Genomic DNA, 27,559 nt, shown 5'->3' on the forward strand with positions numbered 1-27,559 from the left:
CATACTACAAGTAATTTATTGTTTTGTTTTCTAAACAGACCAATAACTTGTAGAACATCTCATGGAGATACATTAGGCAACATGGCAATAAAGTGTCTCTAAAAAGGAGGACCCATTCCGAAGAAAACACAATTATGTGCTTGCAAGCCTTTGCACACTTAAGTGGTTTGATGAAAATGGATTGTTTTGTGCTTCATCATGTCAGTCAACTGCCAACTACATTCGTACATCCCAAATAACCCCAAATCTGGTCCCAGTCTCTGTGCAATTCAACTACATTCTCACAGAGCCAACACCAATCAATGTATGATTGTGCTTTTTTAAGAGTTTCTAAGAGTATATTTTTGGGAGATTTTACCTTTGGAGAAAAGGAATGACCTGCAGGACGTATCATTCAGGGTCCCCTGCCCTGTACATGCCCAAATATTCACTGTAATAATAATAATAATAATGATTCATTTTGGAATTTCTTGGCACGTCACCTAGTGACAGTCAATTGATCCTGTGGACCAACAGACTGAAAGTCATGCACAACATGTTTACAAATTAATGCCGCTTAACTGTAGTAAGTTAGCTCTGTAGTAAACATGATGCAAAATCTAGCAAGCAGCTACCAAAAACGAGGGTGCAAGAGAGGCAAACAAACCTCAGAGAAAATGTCTCGTTGGTAAAAGCTTGGAAGAGCGCCATTTAGCGCCCCCCTCTTTCCTTCTTGTGTGCAAAAAGAAAAAAAAGCACCAGCGTGGGACCCAAATGAACATCTGGCAGGGTGAAAGCCAGCCAGCAACGCAAGTCTCTCACAAATTACGTGAAAAACGTAGCATTTTTTGGTGTCATCGCTACCCTCCTTTCTCTGCAGCATTTTTTAGATTTTTCTTACAGCCAAAACCAAAAATATACTCCTGGCGAGTTTCAGCTAAAAATGTTTCGCTATTGGAATTTCTGTGCATCCCTAGTGTACAGTACAGATTAAAAAGTTAGATCTAGAATCCCATCAAAGAATTAGGCAGAGTTTGGACGTGTGCCGTAAACTCCGGTACACCTTAAGACGCTCCTTCTTGGTGGCTTTGGGTCGCACCGTTTGTGCAGCCGTTCGTACGCTTTCTGTAACTCGTCGTCTCTTGTGAGCGCCGTGCAGCAGGATTCGATATACTCCCGTGATAGAACTTCGGCAGTCTTTTCCTTGATTGTTAAGGATGTGCTCCGATGTGATGCCCAGCGCCTTCAGAGCTGTTACAACTTCCATCTCCTCCGCTCCCAGCTCGGAAGGTTCGCTTTCCACTAAGTGAGACGGCTCCAACTTGAAAGGTGTCATAGGTCGCGGGAAGTCTACATGATGTAGCCAATCGCTGCCCATCACCTGCTCTACTGAGCAGCGGTCGGCCGGCAACGGCTGCAGAATTCCCCGTATCAGTTTCTGGCATGCATCGGGCAGCCAGGAAGGCAGAGTGAAGGCCCCTTCCAGGATGCACCTCTTGAGTTTTGCCACAGTGTCTGCTCTGAAGGGCATGTTGCCCGTCACCATGAAGAACAGCATCACCCCAAGGGCCCAGATGTCCACGAAGACGCCCACGTAATTTTCGTCCCGGAAGAGTTCGGGAGCGGCGTAAGGTGGCGAGCCGCAGAAGGTGTTGAGCGTCTCGTCGCGGCTGCTCATCGTGCTAAAGCCGAAGTCGCCCACCTTGACGCAAGAACTGCTGGTGTAGAAGACGTTTTCTGCTTTCAGATCGCGGTGGATAATGTTGTTCTCATGCTATTGGCAAACAATAAATGGGAGCAGAGATTTTAATAAAACCACTGCTAATTGACCAGGGATGCAATACTAACCATGTGTTTGACAGCAGACAGGATCTGGGCAAAGACAATCTTGCTGTCGGCATCAGAAAGTTTCCCTTCTGTGGTGATTTTGCTGTAGAGCTCTCCACCTCCTGCATACTCCAACACAAGGTGTAACCGTGACAAGGTTTCCACCACCTAAAATGAACAAAGAGGAATAGTGACCTTAGTGACTTGATGCACTTTAATTCTAAATGCCTAAAGTCAATAATGGGTCAGTCAAAAAAACAAAAGAAAAAAACAAAAAACAAAAAAACAAAGACTCCAACCTCATACAGGCGTATGATGTTTGGGTGATGTAGTTTCTCCATGCTGGAGATTTCTCTGGACAGCAGACGCTGCGTTTTTTGATCAAGCTTGGTTTTGTCAAGGATCTTGATGGCCACTTTGTCTGGTGTTACAAGTAAAAGATTAAAGAAAAAAGTTCAGAATCATGTCCTTTTTAATATGTTCATTATATTCTAAATTGATGGTAAAGTGTTATTTCTTTCTTCGGAAAATGAAATTTGAATAATAACATCTGCTTAGCTTTTATAGGTCAAAAGAAAACCATAAAGCATCAAAACTCGTGATGTGCAGTAAAAAAATACAGTGTGAGTAAAAAGTACTTGAACCCTTGTTGATTTTGTTGGTTTACCCACTAATAATGACATGATGATTATACTTTTAATTCTTCGATGTATTTTAACACGGAGACACCCCCTGGGCGACACGGCGGATGAGTGGTTAGCGCGTCCGCAGCACAGTTCTGAGGTCATGGGATTGAATCCTCCTGTGCGGAGTTTGCATGTTCTCCCTGTGCTTTCGTGGGTTTCCTCCCACATTCCAAAAACATGCATGTCAGGATAATTGGCCGTTCAAAATTGTCCCTAGGCTTTAATGAGCGAGTGAGTTGTCTGTCCATGTGTCCCCTAGAACTGGCAGGCAACTAGTTTAGGGTGTCCTCTGCCCACGGCCCGAAGATAGCTGGGATGGGCTTCCGGACCCCGCGACCGTACTGAGGATAAGTGGTGGAGATAATAGATGGATGGATGGAGACAACTGTATGAAAAGACACCTTTTCACGGAATCGGACAAGATGACAGATTTCAAACTTTTCAACCTGGGTAAGACCAAATAGCTCTCTCAGGACTTCAATTGACCTGCAAGAATCTAGACTGGGACACAAAAAATTGCAAGATATAAAGAATTACAATAACAACCTTTGGTGCAATTGTAAGAAAAGGTAGGTATAACATGACCATCAATAACATTTTAGACTGGTGCTCCAAAGAAGATTTCTCCTACTCGGGTGGCATTGATCATGAAAACAGTGGGTATTCGTCCCGCAACCACTAACAGCAAATGTTGAATGACCTGAAGGCAGCTGAGACCAAAGTCACCAGAAAGACTATTAGGAACACATTGTGCCACAATGGATTAAAATCTTGCAGAGCCAGAAAGGTACCCATGTTTGAGAAAGCAAATGTGGTAGCCCGCCTTAAGTATGGCAACGATCACTAGAAAGATGGACAAAGACAAATGACACCAAAATGTAACTATTTTATCTGAATTTAACAAGCCATGTGTGGAAGAAGAAAAATGCTGCCTATGACCCCAAGAAATTGTGCCCACTGTCAAGCATGGATGTGGAAACCTCATGTTTTGGGGGTGTTTCTCTGCCTAAGACACAGGACTACTTCACTGTATCAGTGGGAAGATGGATGAAGTCATGTACCGTGCAGTACTGTCATAAAGCTGAAAACGAGCCCTGGTTGGGTCTTCCAACATGACAATGACCAGAAACATACAGCAAAGGCAACCAAGGACTGACTTAAAAAGAACCACATTAAAGTCATGGCCCAGCCAGTCTCTGAACCTCATTCCTATAGTAATTCCATGGAGTGAGCTGAAGGTTCGAGATGGCAAGCGACAGCTCAGCTACCTTAATTATTTCGAGAGGATCTGAAAAGAAATTGGGCCAAAATACCCCTTGGCATGTGTGTTAACTTTGTGCTTAACTACAACAAATGTCTGACCGCTGTGCTTGCAAACTAAGGCTTTGTCACCAAGTATTAACCACTTAAACAGGCTTTAAAATTCGATGGAGGAATGCTTTTAGTCTGATTTTTTTTATCTGTCGGCATTATCGTGTTATCTGGAGTAAATTCTTTACACGGTTGGATTCACTGGAATGTTGCGAATGTAACAAATTTTTGTGTGCAGGGAATCATTTCATCAGCTGAGTTTCAGAGCACGTTATTGGGGAGCTATGCCTGCTTTATAGTTTTCGGGTACCTTGTTTGTAACTAATAGTAATGTTTCTGTGGTGAGTACATTTTAAAATCAGTCAGCATATCTTGAATCGCGGGAGCTTAAGCTTTCCAATGACGTATGGCACGACATATTTCAGTGATCGATGGCATCGTAGAGACACATATTGTTTCTGCGGGCTGTCAGAACATTATGTTAAGGACTTTTGGCGACTGGGATCAAGTAGTTATTTCTCTCAACGATATACAAAATAATTAAAATATATTTAAAACTATTTTCCGGATTTTCTTTTTGATGTTTTGTTAGAATGCATCTAACATTAAAAGAATATAATGATCATGTCTTCATTTGACAAAATCAGCAAGGGATCAAATACTTTTTACTCTATATGTTTTTCCAAGAAGATCAATACTAATCCAATTTTATTTTCATCAAGTGCCAGAAATGGCCCTACTTGCCTGTACGTCAGAAAATAACAACTTTATTGATGCATGAGCATCGCTGTCCTTTTAGGTAACAAGTTATCCAACTTTGGCTGAAAATTATTGTTTGAGTAGATTTTGATTGAGATCAATTTCAATTTTCAATATATATGTGTTTCATAAACACCAGGCTTCTGCCTTATTTTCGTTATTTTCTAATGCAGTGTATCTATTTTTTTACAATTCAAAGAATTTTCTATTAATTTTCACCCATAAAAGTTAGGTTTCTTTTTATTTTATTTTTTCAGACACATATGCACAATCAACTCTCGAGTAGTCACCAAAACTTATACTACCAGGACATAAAATTCTGCTGTTTTTATTCAAATGACATTGAATCCCAGTAAAAATAATTTAATTTAATATTGCACAATGGCAAGTTATCACCACTCTCATTTACATTGCCACAAAAGGGAAGTTGATACTAGTATTGCCCACCGTCGGGAGTAGCTATACCTTAAACAAAGGCTGTCAGTATTCTGCCGAAACGTTTTACCCTGTCGAGATGTCCTGTAGACTGCAGAGGCCACCGTGTAAAAGTGTATTGAACCTTGTATGTAAAATCCATCAAGTTGACCATTGATTTTTGCTATAATTGTCAGAGTGGCTTTATTGTTGTTGTTTGTTACATCTAAAAGCCTCTCACTATTTGAAGTTTCACTCTACTCTAAAATGTTTTCTTTTAATGACAGTAGCAACAACACAAATTAGTATGATTATCTGTATAAGTGTTAATTTTGTCATGATTACCCAAGTGGAGCCACCTGGGGTAATCATCTGACGCGCGGGAATGCGCTCCCTGATTGGTTTATGTTCCCTTTTTAAGCTCGTTACGCCGAGACCTGTTTGTCTGAGGATTAATTCTGTACCCCGTAAGACTCTCCCGATTGCCTCTGCCTTCTTGTTTACCTGATTTTGCCTGCCTGCCTCCGATCCGACCTGCCTCTGATTCGACCTGCTTTCGTCCCACGCTACGATCTTCTCTTCAGTCCTGGTAAACTCGACCTGCCTTCGTCCCACGCTACGATTGATCACGTCTCCCGCTAACCCTTACGCTTCCCCAAATAAAGAATTGTACGAACGCTCTGGGGTCTCCTGCTCTGTTCTGGTCTTCCCTGACAGAATCCTCAGACCAGAATGGACCCCGCGTTCGTACAAGTGCCCCCTGACGACCATGAAAGCCAGAACCAGCAGCCCAATCCCCCTTTAGAAGGTGCAGTTCGGCAAGTAATTTCCGACGTGGCGGAATTGGCTAAGCAAGTGAGTCAGTTACGGCTCGAGTGGGATCTGTTAGGTCGGGACTGGTCCTATCTCTCCAAAGTAATAACCCATCAAGCCACTTCATCGGCGCCCAACACTGACCGGCCACCTTCGGCCTTTCCCAGTTCATTCAGCGCGGGATTCGCTGAGCCGCGAGTGGGCTCGCCAGAAAAGTTTGGGGGAGATCCCGCTCAGATCCGCCCATTCATAGTAAATTGTAGATTAATATTTGATCTCCTGCCCCGCAATTTTGCTACGGAAGCAGCTAAGGTAGCGTTTGCCATTAATCACCTCACGGGAAGAGCGCGTCTTTGGGGAACGGCCGCCTACGAGAGAGGTGCTACGGCGTGCAAGTCATTCAACCTCTTGGCTCAAGAGCTGATTAAGGTCTTTGACTCTGGTTCCTCATCGGTCGACGCGGCCCGCTCGATCATGAACATTCGCCAGGGGAGACGTTCCATTGCCGACTATGCTGTCGACTTTCGTACGCTAGCAGCACAAAGTGAGTGGAATGAAGAGGCGCTGGTCGACGCCTACCTCCACAGTCTGTCCGGTTATCCCAAGGATGAATTAGTCTCCCACGCCCCTCCGGCAACACTTGACGAAGCTATTGACTTGACCGCCCGGATCGACCGTAGGGTTCAGGCGAGACGCCGAGAGAGGGAGGGTCCCAGCCAATCCGTCACCAGGCAAGTTCAAGAAGCTAATAATGTACCAAACCCCCGGGTTCTGTTCAGCCCCATCGTAGAAAGGATGGAGGTGGACCAGGTCCCGGTCATCCCCAACGAAGAAAGGATGGAGGTGGACCGGGTCTCTCTTTCCCCCGAGGAACGCTGGCGAAGATTTGTCAATCAATTATGTTTATACTGCGGTGGTAAGGGACATCGCGTGGCCACCTGTCCGGTAAAAGGCCAACGCTCGTCGGACGTAAGGGGCGTCCGATTGAACTCAGTCCTTGTATCTGCTCCCAAAGACGCTAGACCCGTTATCCAGGCTTCTCTCTTCCTCCCCGATTCTACGCAGACATTCCCAGCCCTGATTGACTCTGGCGCTGAGGTAAATATCCTTGATCTGTCCCTCGCACGCAAAATGGGGATACCTGTTAAACCCCGTCCTAATCCGATATCTGCTCGGGCTTTAGATGGTCACCTGTTAGGCACCGTGTCTCAAATAACTGAACCCATAGAATTACAGTTGTCTGGAAATCACCAAGAGAGGATCCGATTCCATTTGCTTCACTCCCCGAGCCAACCCCTCGTTCTGGGTCATCCATGGTTGGTCCAACACAACCCCCATTTCGACTGGCGCACTGGGTCGATACTAGAATGGGGCATGGACTGTCACCAAACCTGTCTGCGAGCCGCTCCTGACCCGGGTCACTCTACTTCCACAAGAGCTTCACCCAATCTGTCCAAGGTCCCATTTCGTTACAACCACCTACGGCAAGTCTTCAGTAAAGCTAAGGCCTCTTCCCTGCCACCCAATCGGCCTTATGACTGCGCAATGACTCCCATGCCTGCCTGTTCGACTCCCAAGCCTGCCTGTTCGACTCCCAAGCCTGCCTGTTCGACTCCCAAGCCTGCCTGTTCGACTCCTAAGCCTGCCAGTTCGACTCCGCGGCCTGCCAGTCCCACTCCAACTCCGACTCTCCGGCCTGCCTGTCCGACTCCGCTGCCTGCCAGTCCGACTTCGACTCTCCGGCCTGCCACTCCGACTCCGCTGCCGGCCCTGATTCTGCCTGTTCTGATTCTGTCCTTTCTGCCTGCTCTGTTCGCTGATTCTGCCTGTCCTGTCTCCGCCCCTGTCTTGCCTGATCTGATTCTGCCTGTCCTGTTTGAATCGCCGGTCCTGATTCTTCCTGTTTGCCCTCCGGACCCACCCTCTGCCGCCCCTTCGGATGCTGTTGAGGGGGCTTCCCTCCATTCGGAGAGATTCTGAGAGGTACTGTGCTGTTACATAGTTTCCCTGTGACGTGTCTTGGATTAAAAAAAAAATGTTTCTCCCCTGGGGGACTTCTGGAGCCGTCCCTTGAGGGGGGGGTTCTGTCATGATTACCCAAGTGGAGCCACCTGGGGTAATCATCTGACGCGCGGGAATGCGCTCCCTGATTGGTTTATGTTCCCTTTTTAAGCTCGCTACGCCGAGACCTGTTTGTCTGAGGATTAATTCTGTACCCCGTAAGACTCTCTCGATTACCTCTGCCTTCTTGTTTACCTGATTTTGCCTGCCTGCCTCCGATCCGACCTGCCTCTGATTCGACCTGCTTTCGTCCCACGCTACGATCTTCTCTTCAGTCCTGGTAAACTCGACCTGCCTTCGTCCCACGCTACGATTGATCACGTCTCCCGCTAACCCTTACGCTTCCCCAAATAAAGAATTGTACGAACGCTCTGGGGTCTCCTGCTCTGTTCTGGTCTTCCCTGACAAATTTACGCCTGCAAGGCTTACCTTTGGTCAGAGCGTGAATTCCCAGCTTGACATGGGAAAAATTCCCACAGCCTATTTCCCCTCTGATTTTGTAGAAGCTGATTCTTCTGCCCACGGTAAGTTCGTGGACCACCCTGTCGTGAAACCACAAACGGCAGGGTTGAGTGTACTCTAGGGAGAAAGAGGCTCCAAAAAATTATTTCCTGACCTTTCATCCTGGCACATATCCAGGTTGAGTTTTTCCAGCGGGGTGAGGCGGCGGACTCCTGCTCCTTCATCATCCGTGTTGATATCAGAGCTGTCCTGAGTGCTGCAGCGTGCGTACTTTTGGCTGCGGGCCACGAATGTAGCGTCACCGGCGGAACGTCCTGCAGAGTCTCCGATGGACTCGGAAGGGTCGACTCCGGAAACGGTTCCCGCGGCCCAGGCCTCCCCCTCGGCCCCCTCCGGACACCTCTTTGAGGGGCAAACGGCAGTCATCCTGCCAGTGGAAACCCCAGGTGGAGGGCGGGGCCGGGGAATTACCTCATGTCAGCTAGCCGTGGACAACAAAACATTGTTACGTTTGAGTTGTCCACTTGGCAAGAACAAGCTCAAAACACACAGTCATTGTGTTTCAATCCAAAATTGTTCGGTGAATATTTCCATGTAGGGTGTCCAAACTACAGCTCAGGGGCCATTTACCAGCAACTTTTCAACCAAAGAATTTACAAAAATAGTTTTATACACAGTGCAGCTTTTTTTGTTTTAATATCCTAACATAAAAATGTACTGTATGTAGGTTTTCTATAATTAATTAAGGTTGGTGGGCTGTGTCTTACAAACTCGGACCTTCAGCTCACTTCATTGATTTGAAATGAGGTTCAGAGACTGGCTGGGCCACTTCATGACCTAAATGTGGTTCTTCATAAGTCACTCCACATTTAATTAGTTTGACAAAATTCCAAACAACTTATATATATACAATGAGTTGTGTTTTAACAATAACAATAAAATTAGAATGGAATTTGGTTTTCTTGTTAAATTGAAAAATAATTTAAAGTGGACACTGGATTCTTTGACTTTTAAGTATGTAGCCCTCAGAGGAACAAATCATTACACATGTGACTTTAATCTAGAAAAATCAAGATTTCACTTTCCTATTTAAATTTTCTAGCTAGCAACATAATCCAACAAACATCAATTTAAATAAGTCTAAATGCATCATGGGAAAAGAACCTTCACGTCAGTTATTGCACAGCAGTTTCAGACAGCAGGCTCTTTCAACTACGCATTTGCTAATGCCAAACAAGCCGTTTCATGGTATTCTTTCAAAAAGGGCTTTCTTCATGCCCCTTTTCCCTAAATTGCAGATCTATGCAGCGTACGATTAATTGTTGTATTTTGCACAGACTGTCCCTACTCAGCTATGTATGCCTGCACGTCATCCAATGTGATCATGTGTTTTTGTGCTGCTTTTGGATGCTTTTCTGATTAGTTTTCTCCTTGTCTAGGGGCCTAAGGTTATGAGGTTGCGCCAGGTATTGGTATGTTTTCTGTGGTTTATTTTCTGTCCATTTTGATATTATTGCCAGACATGGGACCAAGTCACACATGTGCAAGTCTCAAGTAAGTCTCAAGTCTTCACCTTCAAGTCCCAAGTAAGTCCCAAGTATTTTTTTCTTGGGCAAGTCATGTCACAAGTCAAGTCCCGAGTCTTAGATTGCCAAGTCCAAGTCAAGTCACAAGTCATAAAAACAGCGACTCGAGTCGACTCGAGTCCAAGTCACTAAGTCTCAAGTCCCCATGTCTGATTATTGCTCACACAATGTTCAGATAGATGTGAAAATGTTGCAAAAGCTGTTTGTATCCCATTCCTGCTTTGAACTTTTCATTAACTGTATCCCGGAACTGCCTGGTGTGATCTTTCTTCATTATAATGTTAGTGTCTCCTTTCACAGACGTTTGAAGCCCATCAGACAGCAGGTGCATTTAAACTGAGTATTAATGAACTCTGCTTGCCATTATAAGTCATTTAGCTTGACAGTGGATCATTCAGAAGTCACCGGGGAACTTTTACTATGTACTGTATTAATTAAAGTATGGTGTGCTTGATACAAAGAATAAATGACTGTTTTATTATTAAATATTTCTAACATAATGAAGACTAATGCACCACTGTATGTTATTATACTATATCGTAAATGTTCTGCATTTGTGGTATTGGGGTACAATCTTATTGTGCCCTGTGTATCAAGGTGCCATGCTAACTAGGATACCTCCAATTTTCAACATAGTGAAATCAAAGGTAAAAAAGTCCTTTTACTTCAAAAGCAATTGTAATGAGACTACTAAACATTTTAAGAGAGACAATTGGGAGAATAGTATGGAAGTTTAAGCTACTTACTACGTTGAAACATGAGATATTTACAAAAAAGGGGCAGGTCAAATATCAGCGGTACCGCATCAATATGATGGCGTCGTCTGGTCCGAAGTAATTCTCTGCTATCTTTGTTTGAAGAAATGTGAAAATTTGCAACTTTTTCCATATGGTAGGAAAGGGAATTGCTTACATTAATTTAAGTTTCATTAATTTAAGACACCACAACGGTCCAGAGTAAACATCTCGGCCATCTTCACTCTGTGTGTTCATCTAGTCTTCAAGAAGCTGTTCTAGTTCGAGACACCTGCCTGTGTTACCCGTTAAAGCTTTTTTTTTACATTCTACATTGCTGCCGTTCTTTCAACTGTCATTTCCAGCGTCTCACCATTCATCCATCAATGTGAAGTTAACATGCAGCAACTCTATTCCCTTCTTAATTGGCCAGCTCCATTGCTTTATACTTTTAAGCTCCATCATATACTTTTCTTTTTGCATTTTTTATAATGAGCGTCGGCTTATAATGATACTATTCATGTACAAAGCACATTCATCTATCCATCCATTATCTGCACGGCTTATACTCAGTAGGGTTGCAGGGGTGCTGGAGTCCATCCCAGCTATCTTCGGGCAGTGGGCAGAGGATACCATGAACTGGTTGCCAGCCAGTCGCAGGGCACAAAACACATTCTTATGTTAAACTTTTCTATAGCCTTGGCATTTGTGACCTGCTTTTTCCTCGACACCACCTGTCTCTACCTTTTCTGCTCAACTGCCACTGGCAGCCGTGAGAAAGAATGCATACACTAGCTGAATCTCTGCATAAGCCGCAGGGTTAAAATTGTGCGACAAAGGTTGCGGTTTGTAATGCGGAAATTCTCAGCTCCAGAACTGCTATAAGGTGACACGTGCACAAAAGCTTAAAATTGAATTAAATATGATACATTGAGGCTATTTCTCAAAGTTGCAAGATGGCATAGTGCCAATTAGTTAGAGTTGTAATATTTGATGCACTGTTTATTTTTTCAGCCATTTGTCCTCACAACAAAGAATAACATAACCGAAACCTAGGTCAGCAAGGTAAAAAGTTGCCATAAATTTATTTCTACAATTGGAAGGCACTAGTAAAGGGGTTAGGAAATTTGGGCTTGTGAGCCAGATACGGTTCTTTTCATGAGTACATTTGGCTCAGAGTTAAAAAAAAGACTACCGAAACGTTCCTCTATTTCGTTCCCTGGATCGTGCAAAGACTTCTCTGTAATGTAGAAGCCAACGCAACACCATACAACACGGAGATCACATCCGGTACAGTCCAGTTTATAATAATAATAATAATTTCCTTGTATTGTCATTCTGTGTAACAATGTACACAGAACGAAATGTCGATTGCACCTGACCCGTTGTAGCGAGCCGATGCAGCCGCAGCCAACAGAGGGCGCCGCCGACCACTTTTTAAGTCTTAGGAATGACTCGGCCGGGGCGCGAACCACCGACCTCCCAGTCTCAAAGCGGGCGCCTTACCATCTAGGCTACTGAGCTGGTAAAGGAGACCATCTAAAGTCAAGTTTACAGTGAAAGTGTTACACCAACAGACCCCGTTTTGGCTGTACATAGCTAAGGAATCCTTTAATGCAAGCTAATTACACAATGTATGTCAACTGAGACAATTTATGAAGAAAACCCACAAAACAAACTCCTATAAACGCCAGAAAAGCACAGTGAGCATTTTGATTAGGTGAGTGGTAGAGATGGGCGGAGCTATGCTTACATAGCCCAAGCACTTGCCTTTCTTTCTCTGATACCCTTCTCTTTTGCAGAATTTTCTGAGTTTTTCCAAGAGAAGTTAACATTAGACTTTTATATATTTACACACAACTGAAGTAGTCCAAGCCTTTTATTGGGTTAATTTTTGGGGGGATAAGGAAAAAAAAGTCCCTATCTCAAATAATTAGTACATTTCAGCCGACCAAGAATAAAAAGTGTTTATAATTTTAAAAAGTAAATTTTCAATAAATTATGTTCAGTTATGCAAAACTTTGTCAGGAATCCTTCTGCAGAAATGACTGCATGGGGGCAATAAGCCAGTGACACTGCAGAAGTGTTATGGAGGCCCAGGATGCTCCGATAGCAGCCTTAAGCTAATCCACAGTGTTGGGTCTGGTTTCTCCCAAATTCCTCTTAGAATTATGCCGCAGATTCTATATGGGGTTCATGTCAGGAGAGTTGGAAGACACACTTAGCACAGTAACACCATGGTCCGTAAAATATCTACCAGTCTGGTTCAAAAGTGTCTTGACTACGGGAATGTGGCACCTGCAGCCCATTTCTTGAAAACACTTGTGCACTGTGGCTCTGGATGCTTCTACTCCGGACTCAGTCCACTGCTTCCTCAGGTCAGCCAAGGTCTGGAATGAGCCGTTCTCCACAATTTTCCTCAGGATCTGTTCACTTCTTATAGTTGTGCAGCGTTTCCTGCCACACTTTTTTCTTCCTACAGACTTCCTACTGAGGTGCCTTGATACTGACCTCTGGGAACATCCTACTTGCGCAGAGATTTATTTTTGTGTCTTACCCTCTTGTTTGAGGGTGTCACTGGTGGACTTCTGGCCAGCAGTCTGGTCAGTTGTCTTACCCATGTTTACAGTTTTGAGTAATGAACCAGGTTGGGAGTTTTTAACAACCTTAGGAATCATTTGCAGGTGTGTAGAGTTAACTCGTTGATTCAAATGATTAGTTCATTAGCTCATTTAGAGCACCATCTCATAATATAGCAATCCTTTGAGATATGAATCTTTGGTTTTTATGAGCTGTATGCCAAAATCATTGATGTTAATACAATAAATGACCTGAAATATTTCAGTTCGTGTGCAATGACGCTAAAATATATGAAAGTTTCAGTTTTATCATTACACTTTGGAAATTAATAAAATTTAGCACTATAGCATTTTTTAGAAACACCTGTATTATTACTGTATTTCATTATTCTTATTAAATCATCAAATGTCTCAGAGTAAAATAAATGCGCTGAATGATTAGCTTTTGTCTGGAGAGTGGGTTTGGCAGTGTTGTCGAATTTGTCTTAAAATATATGGTATAGCTCTCTCCCAAAAAAGGTCATAATATTTTTCTTTTATGGCTCTTTGGGTGAAAAAGGTTCCTAACATCTGCACTAATAATTTTTTTTGCATTAATTTCAAACTCTATGGGTGTCCTTTTTATTACTGCTGGTTTAGACCTGTTTCAGATTCAAATTACCGTATTTTCCGCACTATAAGGCGCACCTAAAAGTCTTAATTTTTTTCAAAAGCTGACCATGCGCCTTATAATACAGTGCGCCTTATTTATGGATCAACATTAAATCGCAAAGTCTTCCAACTAACTTGCAGCCGCCGACTAGATTTTTCCCCGAACGCCAAGTAGTCCGCGGTGTATGCTGGGATTTATTTACCGGCGTTTCATTGGCTAACCAATGTGTCAATCATCATTTAAATCGATCACTATTGGCTAAAGTTATTTGGAGGTCAAGGGGCGGATCCTTTTTATCATTTACAGGCTGGCATAGGCTTAAGCTGTAAAACAAAGCCTGCAATTGGCCGAAAAAGATGTGACAATCATCAGTTGAATCGATCACTATTGGCTAAAGTTATTCGGAGGTCAAGGGGCGGATCCTTTTTATCATTTACAGGCTGGCATTGGCTGAAGCGGCAAAACAAAGCCTGCAATTGGCCGAAAAAGATGAATGCGTATAGCACGTGGTTGACGGCATACAGAAAGCATTTTTTTACTATTCTGTGTTTGTAAATATTTTATTCTCCTGGATTTACTAAACTCACGGATATAAGAGGACCATGGCTGCACATTATTATTGAACACAACGACTTCGGTGAGCTACTCTGGCTATATATTTTCCCTGTATCTTGTTTCAGACTGAACTCGATGTTTCTGTGATAAGCGGTGCAGATAATGGATGGAATGGAGTGTCTATTTTTAAATTAAACTCAATTCCAAGTGTCTATTGTCATATGCACAGTAAAGTTGCGAGCGAAAAAGAAAATAGAAACTAAGGAATGGTTGGCATTTCTTGAATCCCAAGACTTTAACCTTCCGAATGATGGAACGATGCATTTGAGTGACATCGTACGGACACCGCATCCGCACGTGTTCTCGACACGTATTTGCGTCTTTGCAAGCTTTTGAAATGTTAAGGGGGTAATCAGTTTGACTGAACTATCTGACTGTTTTGTCGACGTTCCCATTGTAGCGCCTTATAATCCGGTGCGTCTTATGTATGTCAAATATAGTACCAAAAACTATTTTTTCGGGGTGCGTCCCATAACCCGGTGCGCCTTATAGTGCGGAAAATACGTTAATTGAATATCTCTGTGGTAGCAACAAGTGAGCAAACAAAGGCCAAATGCAAAATAACACACAAAAAGCAGGACTACATACTCGCAAAAAAGGAAGTCTCCAAAAATATGACGTGAATGGAAAAAGTTCTGCTCACAGATGTGTTTACCTAATGTAACAATAAAACTTACCTTTAGCCATGTGAGCCATGAGCAACCTAATGTGTACTAAATTGTCAAGCCTATCAGAACACCAAGCCCTCTTCCTCAGATCTCAGTGAATCCATCATGCTTTGACAAAAATGATAAAAACTCCAATGGATCAGCAGCACCTTTCCCTTGGAAGTCTAAAGTCTTTCAAATGTTGTTGAAGCTCAAGATAAGCCCATGTATGATTGCCAGTCCCTATTTTGGATAAGAGGAAGACCAAGCTAAAAACAGTGAGGGAGGCTATGGTAAGAAGAGTCATCCACAAAAGAGCCGTTTTTTTAAGTGGTCTGTGTGGCTTAAAATGGCTCGTTTGAGTGCAAGAGGTTTAAATATAACACACATTGAAGAGGATGGATCAAGGGGCTGGACGGGTGACGCAGTGGGTGGGCCATTGTCGGAAAGAGGTGGAACAGATGATATTGTCGGGTGCCGACATTTATTGCCAAAATCTTGAGAGAAAAAAAACTGACAGAGACTGAGAGGTGCATTTAAAAAAAATTCACCCAAAGCTTCAAGAAATCCAGATTACTACCCAAAGTGTTGCTATGAGAGCCACAACTAACAACAAACACATCCAAATCAACTTCTTGCACCAAGAGGTTTCCTAATTTTCCTCATGCTGAGGTGTTTTCAGTTTTTCCTTGCCCTCATGTAGGTTTTAGATAAAGGGATGTTGTAATGGTGGTCTGGACAGCCCTTTGATGTGCTGGCTAGCGTTGCTATGAGAGCCACAACTAACAACACACACATCCAAATCCACCTCTTGCACCTAAAGGTTTATTAATGTTCCTCATGCTGAGGGTTTTTTCAGTTTTTCCTTGCCCTCGTGCATGTTTTAGATAAGGGGATGTTGTTATGGTGATCTGTACAGCCCTTTGAGACTTTTGTGAGTAAAGGCTATACAATTAAATGTGACTTGACCAGACAAAAGAGCCAAGTAACTGGCATTTTGTTTACACTTTAATTTTAGGGAAATTTATCTTAAGATTCGTAAAAGGCGAGCAATAGTTCCATATAACTAAATAAAAACATTAGCTTTTAAAAAGCAAACTAACCTGCTTTCTGTTAACCCTCTCATTTTAGAGAAATTTAGGGTTAGGCTAATTTCATTTTTTAGGATGCATCATGATTACGATGTGAACAAATCTAAATTTATTTATTAAAGTAGTTCAGTGATTTATGGTTTGATTCCACATTTGAGCCTTCCTTTGTGGAGTTTGCATGTTATGAGTTTTCTCTTCGTAACACCAAGTAGTCATAGATTCCTGAGCTTTTGGGCCGAAAAGCCACTCGTGCGCAACCCGTAATTGTGGGTAAAAAATAAAACAAGACCAGTTACAATAAAATGTAGAATGAAAAAGCCTTTCATATTGTCAACCAAATGAAAAAAACAAATACAGATCGTCTTGATATTTAAATGAGCCTATGCTGGTTGCAACTGTGCCACAGAATCAAAAGGGTCTTTTTTCAGATGAGCAATCTGAGCAATCAAACACCTTGGATGAATATTTCAGCATTGATCTCATGCAAAGCGAGTACCAGCCTTTTATCTGTGTAAATATAAAGATCTGAAAGGCCCGACAAGCTGTAGGTCGACACATTAGCTTCGAGAGCTTGCCGGAAATGAGGTGTTCGAGGATTGTACTGCCTCAAAAATAATAACAAAGTGGATGCACATTAACAATAATGGCTTTAAATAGTGCTCTACACGTTAAATGCAGATTAGCATGAGCGGTGTCCCTCAGACTTCCCAGTGCTTCATCTCTCCTCGACAACAGGTTGCTTGGCAAAGCTGTTTGTCTTTATATCATGCTGAGGGCTGAGCACCAACCATTAGAGTGTGTGTCAAGAAGCAGAGCACACAGGGCCATGTTTGCCCTTTTACAACGCAACATTTAACATAAGCGGTTTTCACGTAAAATATAGCAGTTGGGTGGATTAGTGTATACAAAGAAATCATCAGGGGAGACATTAAAATTTGAACCCTCATTGAGTCCGTTTAGTGTCTACTGATTATTTAGTGGATAGGTCATGATACTTGGTCAGTAACAAATAAATGAATTAAAAAAAATTGTGTTGAGAATAAAAATTGGATCTGGGATATGTGCTAAAATGACTGTTTAGAGCATAAACCAGTGCTAACCCTGAATAACCCTGCATCAAATTTAATCTCGTGAATAAGAAGTGTAAGAGAATTATGGTCTAAATGTGCCCTTAATACTACTGTATATTATATACTCTTATACCCGATATATAATCTTACATTTGTGATTTTTATGTTTATACTCAATAAGTGTATTTCAAGTTGTTTTCAGGGGCGAAGGCCTTCATGGTCAAGAAAATAAGTTCCCAAGTGCCAAAAGAATTTGTCTCTAATTAAAAATTTACAACCTGAAGGCCACTGGCAAGCTTCTCAGGCGACTACTATCTGTTATCAAACAATGAACTGTGTCCAAAACTCCTCACAAATGCTCTACTCCTCATTCCTTTCTTTGGGGCCTTGACTCCCACATTCCAAGTCTGCCAGAGAGCAACATTACAGAGACGCATTGTGTTTATAAAGTTTCACTATCCTTATTACTCATTGATTATACTCGCACGCCATCTAGCGACCAACATTATACATTGCATTTAAACATGTGATTCCTGTCTAAACCAATCAGAATCTCCTTGCGTGCACGGGGTTTATTCTATCCTCCAATCAGAATCCATGAAATGTTATAAGAAAGGTGCTTTCGCTTGAGTCCGTGGGATTTATTGCATTTCAATCTAAGATTGCTTTACCTTGTCTGTTGTGCTTACTTTTCTCTCAAAAAGAGTCTCTTATTTAATCTTGATATCGTTTTGAACCTGACAAAAAGCATCTATATAAGTATATTTAAATTTAAAATAAAATGTATTCAGTTTTTACAAAATCCCAACTCTGCAAATATTACTACTTATCATGAAAATGGAAACATATTACCAATTTTGTTGTCATGATGAAAATGCTCTCAACCATCCGCACCTGTTAGTAACACACTATCAAAGTTATTATAAAAATATGTAGAGAAGATTATCGTCATCACAAGGATAACAGTAAGTTAAGTCAAGTCATTTTTATTTGTACAGCCTTTAATCATAAAGAGTCTCAAACAGTAGCATCTGCTCTACAATTTTCAAACTTTTTGTTCTGGCAAAATATATTTTAAACGGCTACTCAATCATTGGACCATCAATGATTTTCTTAAAAACAGTTTTCTGGGTGTAAAATACTACTTATGATATACTTGAGAATAAGGGCTATACAAACAAACATGACTTGACTAGTAGTTAACTTCTTTATACACGTCTACAACAGACAGGTGAAAACTGTACACTGGTGTCTGTCCAGTTGGACCTTAACATCATAGATGAACAAACACTATCTTTGACTGTTTAACATTAAAAAAACAGGTGTAACACACTACCCTAAACTCAAGGATTGTCAGTCTCTTCTAAGCAGGGGGGAATGTCCCCCATGGGGCTGACACATCGTGCTGATTCAAGAGATAACACCAAAAGCTGGATCGTCTTTTTTTCTGAATTTTCAAAAAGCACATTCAAAATTTAAAAAAGCGCTCCAACAGGCCCTGGAGTCAAAGCGCTCCCCTAAGGCTTCAAGGCTTGAAAGCTAAGGCATGTTATTTCCAGGTGTGGACACTGAATCCCACTACACAGCAATCTAGCGAACTTCATGACTGCACGCTGCAAGGGCCTGGAGTGGTTGATCTTCTTCAAGAGCTATCACCTTTGCTTAATTGTGTCTTTTCAAGCTAACCTTTTCAGCAGCCTTCTCGCTGAAGATGCAAAAGCAAGTCAGTTGTGAAAGGTAACTTTGCAGATCAGGTGGTATAAATTGGTGCAAGCCTTAGTTAACTCTTACTGTTTTGATTTCATACATTCCCTTTATCAGTGTCTGAAATACCGTCTGCCTGCATGCCCGGGGCGTGCATCTTCTACGTCAGGCGTACAACTTACAAAACGTCTCCGGCCGTGTGGCCGTCAACATTTTCAAGACAAATTTGTTATTTTTTTAAACAATTAAAACGTTTTATTCCAATTTCGAAATCTTCGTTTGTTTTGGATATTTCGGTTCGTTTGGAAATTTCGGAATTTTGTTTGGCAATTTGCATACCCGGCAGCCATTTAGAAGCCTGCATCGAATGACATCGTGCTTCCGGACATTCCCGAGCGTTATAAGGTCGTGCATTTGCATATCATTTTCCAAAGTAGACGCACAGAGAACACAAGAAATGGATAAGTGGTTAGGAATTGTTAGATTTGTCAATTTAATAGCGCTCTTACTCGCGGTATTGCGGTAAGACGTTTTCCATTACGCACGCACTATTTTTCGTTTTGCTATTTGTTGATCGCCATGTTGTATTGAATGGAGCCGTGTTGTTGTTTCCTTGCTGTTTTGGAATGAATATCCTTAAAGGCTGAACCACAATGTCCTGCTTATCTTCTCACGCATGAGGAAACTGCACACTATGACATATCCTTACCAGGAATCAAGCCAAAACCTCAGCCCCAGAAGAAATATTCAAAAGAAGCTAACAAATTGTATGACGCTACAAAACGTAAACGTACATTAAAAGCATCATGGAAAGAGGAGTTCACGTTGCTTGTAGCAGACGACGCAACGCAAACATTGCATGAATGAAGATGAGTAAACACAGGTTCATATTGATGGCACATGGAAAACAGTGATGTCATATCCATGCAATGAATGTTATAAGTTATATTTATAATAAAATAACTTTAAAGTGCTGATCTGTTATATATTCTGGTTATCAATCCTTAATACTTTGCAACAATGTTTTTTTTTGGCGATTAGTCGTCTTATTGTGTTTTAAGTTGTGAAAAATGGGGCAGGCAACTTTAGAGCTGGGCAGGTAACTTTTAAGAGTTGTCTGCCCTGATGTCCGGTAACTTTTTGTCATGACTTACAGACACTGCCTTTGTAGATTAATATTGAGCCTGTGCAGGATGTCATCTTGAGTACTTGTGTGTGTGTCAATTAAAACCACATGTACCCGTAAAACTCACCTCAATTGACAGTTAGCCGCCATCCAATTAATGAGTGAGATTTTTCAACCATTCTCAAGATAAAACCTTTTAAAAATTGAAGTGGTTCTCCGAAAGGTGGGACGAGCTTGTTAAAATTATTAAACTCGTCTTTTCCCATGAATCAATTATTTATTAAAATAAATAATTGAACCCCTAATATCCACTCTACAATTTGTCCTACGAATTGAGTTACAATGGTGACTTACATCTTTTAAGATCTCGGTCTAATGTGAAAGATGAAGAAGTCAAACCACATCAAACAAATTGTGTTGAATTTAATCATAAGAGTCTGCAATCTCTGATTATACTGTCTGCTGGGTTTTTTAACGACCACTTGTGATGGCACAAATATAGTTTGCGTGCCCTTTCTCCTAATCAGACAGGAAACAGAGTATGGGTCCTTACTCACCAGGTGATTTGTCTGAGGATCCCAGAGGGGGGTTGCGCGGTGTTGGCGAACACACTGCGCGCATCGGGAGTCTCTTCTCACACTTCAACAATGGAAAACACTAGAGCCCATCCACAACAGCTGTGGATCAAAAATGAGTCACAGTTTAAACAATACTCACACAATTCCGCTTGAATAATTTCGATTGGACTTCTGAATCAATTGGATGTGTCTTAAGGTTTGTGTAGGTTTACACTCATAAAGAAAATGGTAGACACTCTCCCAACACAGGCACGCCACCATGTGCAAAGAAAATACTGTACACTTAAACGAATATAGGCACATACGTGCATGAAAACACAGATATGAATCAGGCCTGCTTTACACAGAGCTACCTGTTGTGATAATTGAGATCCAGTTAAACTGAAAGATCAAAATAAATGAAAATGGAATGGAAATTTGCTGTGGAATCCGTACAGCATATTAAGAGAATGGATTTTTCTGATAACATATTTATTACCATTACCACAAAAGACCTGACGTGGCTTGTGTGAGAAAAGGTATAAAAGATGACCAAATTGCAAGTAAGAAATGCATTCGAAGTGCTTGTATGCGTTTGTTTTCTGTATTGTTTTCATATGATAGTGAAGAGCATTTGTTGTGGCTATGCTAGCAAAACAAAATTGAAATACTAGTGTAGGAGTGTATTCTATAGTTTGGTGTTTCTGGTTTCCCTCTCAATTTGTTTTTGCACTGATCTGATTTGTGGGTGAAAAAGTTGAAGTATCGTGAGTATGTCGTAAATAATAACGTACTTTCAAACCTCCTGTAATGTTCCGTTTTATGTATCAATTAACTTCTCCTCTGGAAGGGCGTCAGAAATATTGTCAGGCGTCATCGTAGTGTTTTGTATTTAGAGAGCATGCATAGTGGAACACCACACCTGAGGAATTTGGTGATCAAGCACCAAAAACATCAAACATGTTTGATACTCTACATCAGGGGGTCTCCAACTTTTTTTAAGCTGAGACCTACCTTATAAGTGTTACTAATTAGCGCAAAGGGCACCTAGTTTTATATGCAGTTCTGAAAGAGCATGTTGTTACTATATTCTTACCAGGTTAATTATTGGAATTGAAGTTAAAAACTCAGTCAACAACTAAAAAAACATCCATCCATCCATTATCTACACCGCTTATCCTCAGTAGGGTCGCGGGGGTGCTGGAGCCCATCCCAGCTATCTTTGGGCAGTGCGCAGGGGGACACACAGAAACAGACAATCCATGAAATGAAATGATCTGCATTTATATAGCGTTTTTAAAGACTTCCGAAAGCGCTTTACAGTGTGCTTCACATTTCCCAATAGCGGCCGTGCAGCCATGTAGGCGCTAACCTGCATATTGGGGGTATTAGACATGTAACACGGAGGAGCCGGGATTCGAACTGCGATCTCTTGATCCCAAGACGAGCGCTCTATCTCGTGAGCCACTGCCGCCCCAAATTCACTCGCTCATTCACACCTAAGGAAAATTTGGACCGGCCAATTAACCTGACAAGCATGTTTTTGGAATGTTGGAGGAAACCGGAGTGCCCGGAGAAAACCCACGCAAGCACAGGTAGAACATGCAAACTCCACACAGGAAGGTTCGATCTCATGACTTCAGAACTGTGTCGCACACATGCTAACCACTGCTCAGCTGTGCTGCCCCTAAAAAAACATTTTACTAGGAATTCACAATTTACCAACTTCGGTGAGCTATTTCTAGCACTGGTCCCCAGGCACCTCAGCTGTTCTTGGGGACACCCTAGTGCCCGCAGGCACCACTTTGGCGTTGCGCCCTTTTCCTCCAAAAAGTGCCCCAGCACACCTGACGCCAAACGCGAAATGCCAATCACCAGATGGTTGGCAGCGGGTGTACATGGTGCTTTATATTTATTAGATAGATAGATAGATAGATAGATAGATAGATAGATAGATAGATAGATAGATAGATAGATAGATAGATAGATAGATAGATAGATAGATAGATAGATAGATAGATAGATACTTTATTCATCCCCTAAGGGAAATTCACATTTCCAGCAGCATCCCTGAGCTGAGAACAGTACAATAATAAAGCCAAAAGAATACAATATACAAATACCCAGTGTGACGTGCAAATGCCCACTTTAGCATGTTATATAGAGTAACCAAATAGTGCTACACAGAACACATAATGCAGTAAGATTCAGTAATATCCAATGTAGGTGGTGTGGTTTAATGTGGGCCTTTACTCTGCCGGGTGGAGTTAAAGAGCCTCATGGCATGAGGAAGAAAAGATCTCTTCAGTCTGTCCGTAGTACAAGACAGTGACAGCAGTCTGTCACTGAAACTGCTCTTCTGTCCGGAGATAATGCTGTGAAGCGGATGCGATGGATTGTCCATGATTGACCTCAGCTTTTTCAGTGCCTGTCTCTCAGCTACTGTTGTTAGGCTGTCCAGCTCTTTGCCCACAACAGAGCTCGCTTTCCTAGCCAGTTTATTGAGACGAGAGGCATCCTTCTTCTTGACGCTGCCTCCCCAACACGCTGCCGCATAGAAGAGGGCGCTTGCCACTACTGTCTCATAGAATATTTTCAGGAGCTTTTTGCAGATGTTGAAGGAGGCCAGCCTTCTGAGGAAGTAAAGTCGGCTTTGCCCTTTCCTACATAGAGCTTCTGTGTTGGCAGTCCAGTCCAGTTTGTTGTCCAGCTGCACACCCAGGTATTTGTAGGTCTGGACAAATTCTACACATTCTCCCTTGATGGTTACAGGAACCGGATGAGTTCTGGTTCTCCTGAAGTCCACCACCATCTCTCTGGTCTTGGTGGTGTTTAGGTGCAGGTGGTTTGCGTCGCTCCATCGGACAAAGTCCTGAATCAATTTCCTGTACTCCTCCTCCTGCCCGTTTCTGATACATCCCACGATCGCAGTGTCATCTGCAAACTTTTGCACATGGCAGGACTCAGAGTTGTACTTAAAGTCCGATGTATATAGAATGAATAGGAACGGAGAGAGAACGGTCCCCTGCGGAGATCCTGTGCTGCTAACCACGGTGTCCGATGTACAGCCCCCCTGTTTCACATACTGCGGTCTGCCTGTCAGGTAGTCAGTAATCCATTCTACAAGGGGTGAGCTAACTCCCATCTCTGTCAATTTCCTACTCAGTAGCAGAGGCTGTATGGTATTGAAGGCACTAGAGAAGTCCAAAAATGTAATCCTCACAGCCCCCTTCGCCCTATCCAGGTGAGAGAGGGATCGGTGTAACATGTATAATATAGCATCCTCCACTCCCACCTTCTCCTGGTAAGCAAATTGCAGTGGGTCGATGGCGTGACGGACCTGTAGCCTCAGGTGGTGCAGCAGCAGCCGCTCCATGGTCTTCATCACATGTGATGTCAGGGCGACTGGCCTGAAGTCGTTGAGTTCCTCTGGTCTTGATTTCTTTGGGACTGGGATGATGCAGGATGTTTTCCACAGCTGAGGGACCCTCCCCTGTTCAAGGCTCAGGTTGAAGATGCGCTGTAGAGGGTCTCCCAGCTCAGACGCACAGGCTTTCAGCAGTCGGGGGGATATTCCATCCGGACCAGCTGCCTTGCTGGTTCGTAGCCTTCTCAGCTCCCCACACACCTGGGCTGAAGTTATTTTTAGTGGGGGGATGTCTTCCATGCTAGTGTCCAGAGGGGGAGGGGGAAGGACAGCTGCACAACTCAGGGGTGAGGATGAGGCGGAGTGGTCAAACCTGTTGAAAAAGTTGTTCAACTGGTTGACTCGCCCCACATCTATATCCACAGCCACACTCTGCTTGGTGCTGCAGCCAGTAATTGTTTTCATCCCTTCCCACACCTCCTTCATGTTGTTGTTCAGCAGCTTTTTCTCCATTATGTTCCAATTTCAGCATGTATTGGCTTGGTAATGTTTATCGCGTTATAAAGCACATAGTACACAACAATGGTTGTCTTAAGGCAATGGTTCCCAAACTTTTGCAGGCTGGTGGGCCCTTGGCTCCCTAGTATATTACTAAGCCCCACCCCACCACACCCCCAAGCAAGACCCCCAACCGGACTATTTATTACTTTTTAATTCTTCAATCGATAGTTGTACCTACCCACCAATGAAATACACTAGATAGCACTTTAAGCTCATTAAAATAGTGGTCCGGAGAATTTTCAAAATAAAACATCACAAAATAATATTCCAATTATTTATTTTGACATGTCTTCATAACCAAACAAAGTCAACATCTAACATAAATAACATTTGAAAAAAGGAAAAAAAATGAACGTTCAAACTTCTGACTTCGACTTCGGACTGCCGCCCCCCTACCGCCCCTTACCGCCTTCTTCTTCCTCACCGACCCCCCCAGGTCTTTCCACCGCCCCTAGGGGGCGGTAACACCCACTTTGGGAACCACTGTCTTAAGGTGTAATATAAATAAAATGGAATTACGTTTTAACATCGCTGTATGGTAGACTTCATTCTGAACTGTGCTCCATTTATTGAATTGCATTGTTGACTTGCTAGTTCAACATGTATTACCATTTTTTTTTTGGGGGGGGGTTTGAACAAATTTATTGACACTAATAACAGAAAACAATCTTGACAATCTCAACAGCAATCAAGCACATTCACAATATTATATTTCAATATGACGTTTAACAGCAAACACAATGTGAGGTTTGAACAACCCTTCTCGAAAATCTTAATAGCAATCAAGCGTATTCATTGACAAGCTAACCACCGGAGTTCACGATGAAGAGGAGTTTCAACTTTTGCCCCTTTCTACTCTTAAATCATCAGAAGCGTGATGACAAGTCGCTGCTCTTTATGATGATACATGAGATAATAGAGGGAACTTTAATGGGGCTCATTCACACTAACTCCACATTAACAAACGTATAATACAAAATGGCACTGCTGTTAAAAGTGTCGATACAATTTTTCAAACCTCATATTGTTAGAATATGATATAATGAAATTGTGAATGTGTTTAATTGCTGTTAAAAGTGTCAATAAAATTGTTCAAACCAAAAACTCATATTGTTGGGATAAGATATAATGAAATTGTGTGTTTAATTGCGGTTAAAAATGTCGAAAAAATTGTTAAAACGTCATATTGTCAGATATAACGAAATTGTGAATATGCTTATTTGCTGTTAAGATTGTCGAAAAAAATTGTTCAAACCTCACATTGTTTATGTTTTATTGCTGTTAAAAGTGTCGACAAAAAATGTTGAAACCTCATATTTTTAGAAAATGAAATTGTGACTATGTTTAATTGCTATTAAAAGTGGCGATAAAAATTGTTCAAACCTCACATTGTTTATTTACTGTTAAAAGTGTCAATAAAAATTGTTCAAACTCAAAAAAAAAACACTCATTATATAGTGGTGATGGACTAAAGTGAGTCCAAACACTGTCAATGTTAAATTAGACAGTACTACAAAAAATGTTAAGTTAGGATTACTACTTTGTATTTACATAGCTTGTTGGGGTAAACAGCTAACGTCTGTAGACAAGTACCTAAAACCAGTACAGATAAGACCTAAGCTCTAAAACAATAATAAATGGTAGGGTAAAATAATTGTACTCAAAATATTTGTAAAAGAAATGTACATTGTAGACTTTCTCTGAAGAACCCCCACTGGTGAATACTTACCTGTAAAATCATTGAATTAACACAGGTTATCCCTTTTTTTTTGTTAAAACAAGAAGCAATTTTAAGGGTTTGTTTTAGTAGATGGTTGCTTCCCAAGGGGGAGTTATTTGGAATTTTCACAGACAGATGTTTCAGGTATATCACCTCAACAACTACCCGAGGCACATGAACAATACCAATTACTTTAATTTTAAAATATATATATTTATCAGATAATTGTATTGTTTTTCAAGGTTTTGTTGCAATATATATATATATATATATATATATATATATATATATATATATATATATATATATATTATAAATCCCTTTAAGCGGCAACAGGTGCTGGAGAAATGCTTGTAAATCACAGCTCCTCAATTAGATTAGTTTGTGCGCGTGCACACAAGTCCAGAAAAGCTGTAAATTGCAAAAGCTACCAAGAACGTTAATATATGTCTGCAGTATATAAGAAATCAGTCAAATAAAAGCATACACGCCCAATTGGAAAATAACAAGCTTAAAGCACACGACTTAAAACTGATGTTGCATTCACTTAGCAACTACAGTACACGAAGTGGTTGATTCGTTTGAGAAAGCTACCTCTGCTAAAAACAGAACAGTTGGTGATGGTTCCACAAACGGTTTTTACCTTGTGTTTATTGGCGAAAGCTCCACCGAATTTCCCGCAGAATCATCTTTCCAGGCGAATGGTGACATTGACTGCCACAGCCGATACCTTAGTTGATTCTGTTGTCAAGGGAAATATGTTTCGAGCGGCTGCCGGGTGAACCAATCAGGGAACGTTTGCGAGATTTGTCGTCAAAACGTTCGGCCAATAGGGAGCCGGAAGTTGCATAGGGGCGGTGTGGACGCTAAGCACCAAAACATTTCGTGTTGAACTTGTACTTTATTTACTATAGCTTTATGACTATTGTGTACGGAAGCCCCAGAGTGACATAATTGAAATGATAAAACGAGCAGTCTTTACGATGAACGATATGGTTAAAATTCTATCAAATGTTTTAATTGAAATTATATTGAAATGGAAGGTTCCATTTTTTCCAAGTTTTAGATGAGAAAACATTTCATAAACATAATTTGATTGCTATGGTTCTATTTAAAAAGCATTGTATTTCAAAACGTCCTTTTGCACAATGCTCTTTTTATTTCCGAATGCTTTTGCAGTCAAAGTTGGTGGGTTGGACCTTATGAAACACCAAATTTGAGATAATTCATTTTTAAAG

The 27,559-nt window shown here is 41.7% G+C and overlaps 1 protein-coding gene across 2 annotated transcripts; it reads right to left on the reverse strand.

Moving 5' to 3' along the window:
* On the reverse strand, positions 1–27,111 carry nim1ka (NIM1 serine/threonine protein kinase a). 2 transcript variants are annotated; one of them, XM_088336323.1, is made up of 7 exons: positions 26,965–27,111; positions 20,674–20,793; positions 8,467–8,793; positions 8,280–8,392; positions 2,106–2,227; positions 1,828–1,974; positions 1–1,753 (listed from the first exon to the last, which is right to left on the reverse strand). In XM_088336323.1, the coding sequence occupies exons 3-7, from the start codon at positions 8,736–8,738 to the stop codon at positions 995–997; spliced, it is 1,413 nt and encodes a 470-aa protein (XP_088192449.1). In that variant the 5' UTR covers positions 8,739–8,793; positions 20,674–20,793; positions 26,965–27,111; the 3' UTR covers positions 1–994. The 2 variants fall into 2 exon arrangements, with proteins under 2 accessions (XP_088192449.1, XP_088192450.1); XM_088336324.1 differs by lacking the exons at positions 20,674–20,793; positions 26,965–27,111 and adding an exon at positions 12,931–13,250.
* Positions 27,112–27,559: the final 448 nt, after the last annotated feature.

Source organism: Urocampus carinirostris, chromosome 5 (assembly GCF_059441175.1).
Source record: "Urocampus carinirostris isolate Australia breed hairy pipefish chromosome 5, RoL_Ucar_1.0, whole genome shotgun sequence".
NCBI lineage: Eukaryota > Metazoa > Chordata > Actinopteri > Syngnathiformes > Syngnathidae > Urocampus > Urocampus carinirostris.

Coding starts and splice junctions, on each gene's coding strand:
- nim1ka (XM_088336323.1), bottom strand. CDS start 8,738: ATGACTGCCGTTTGCCCCTCAAAGAGGTGTCCGGAGGGGGCCGAGGGG. Junction 8,393..8,466: donor GATATGTGCCAGGATGAAAG/GTCAGGAAATAA, acceptor GTTTCACGACAG/GGTGGTCCACGAACTTACCG. Junction 2,228..8,279: donor AATTCACGCTCTGACCAAAG/GTAAGCCTTGCA, acceptor TTGTAACACCAG/ACAAAGTGGCCATCAAGATC.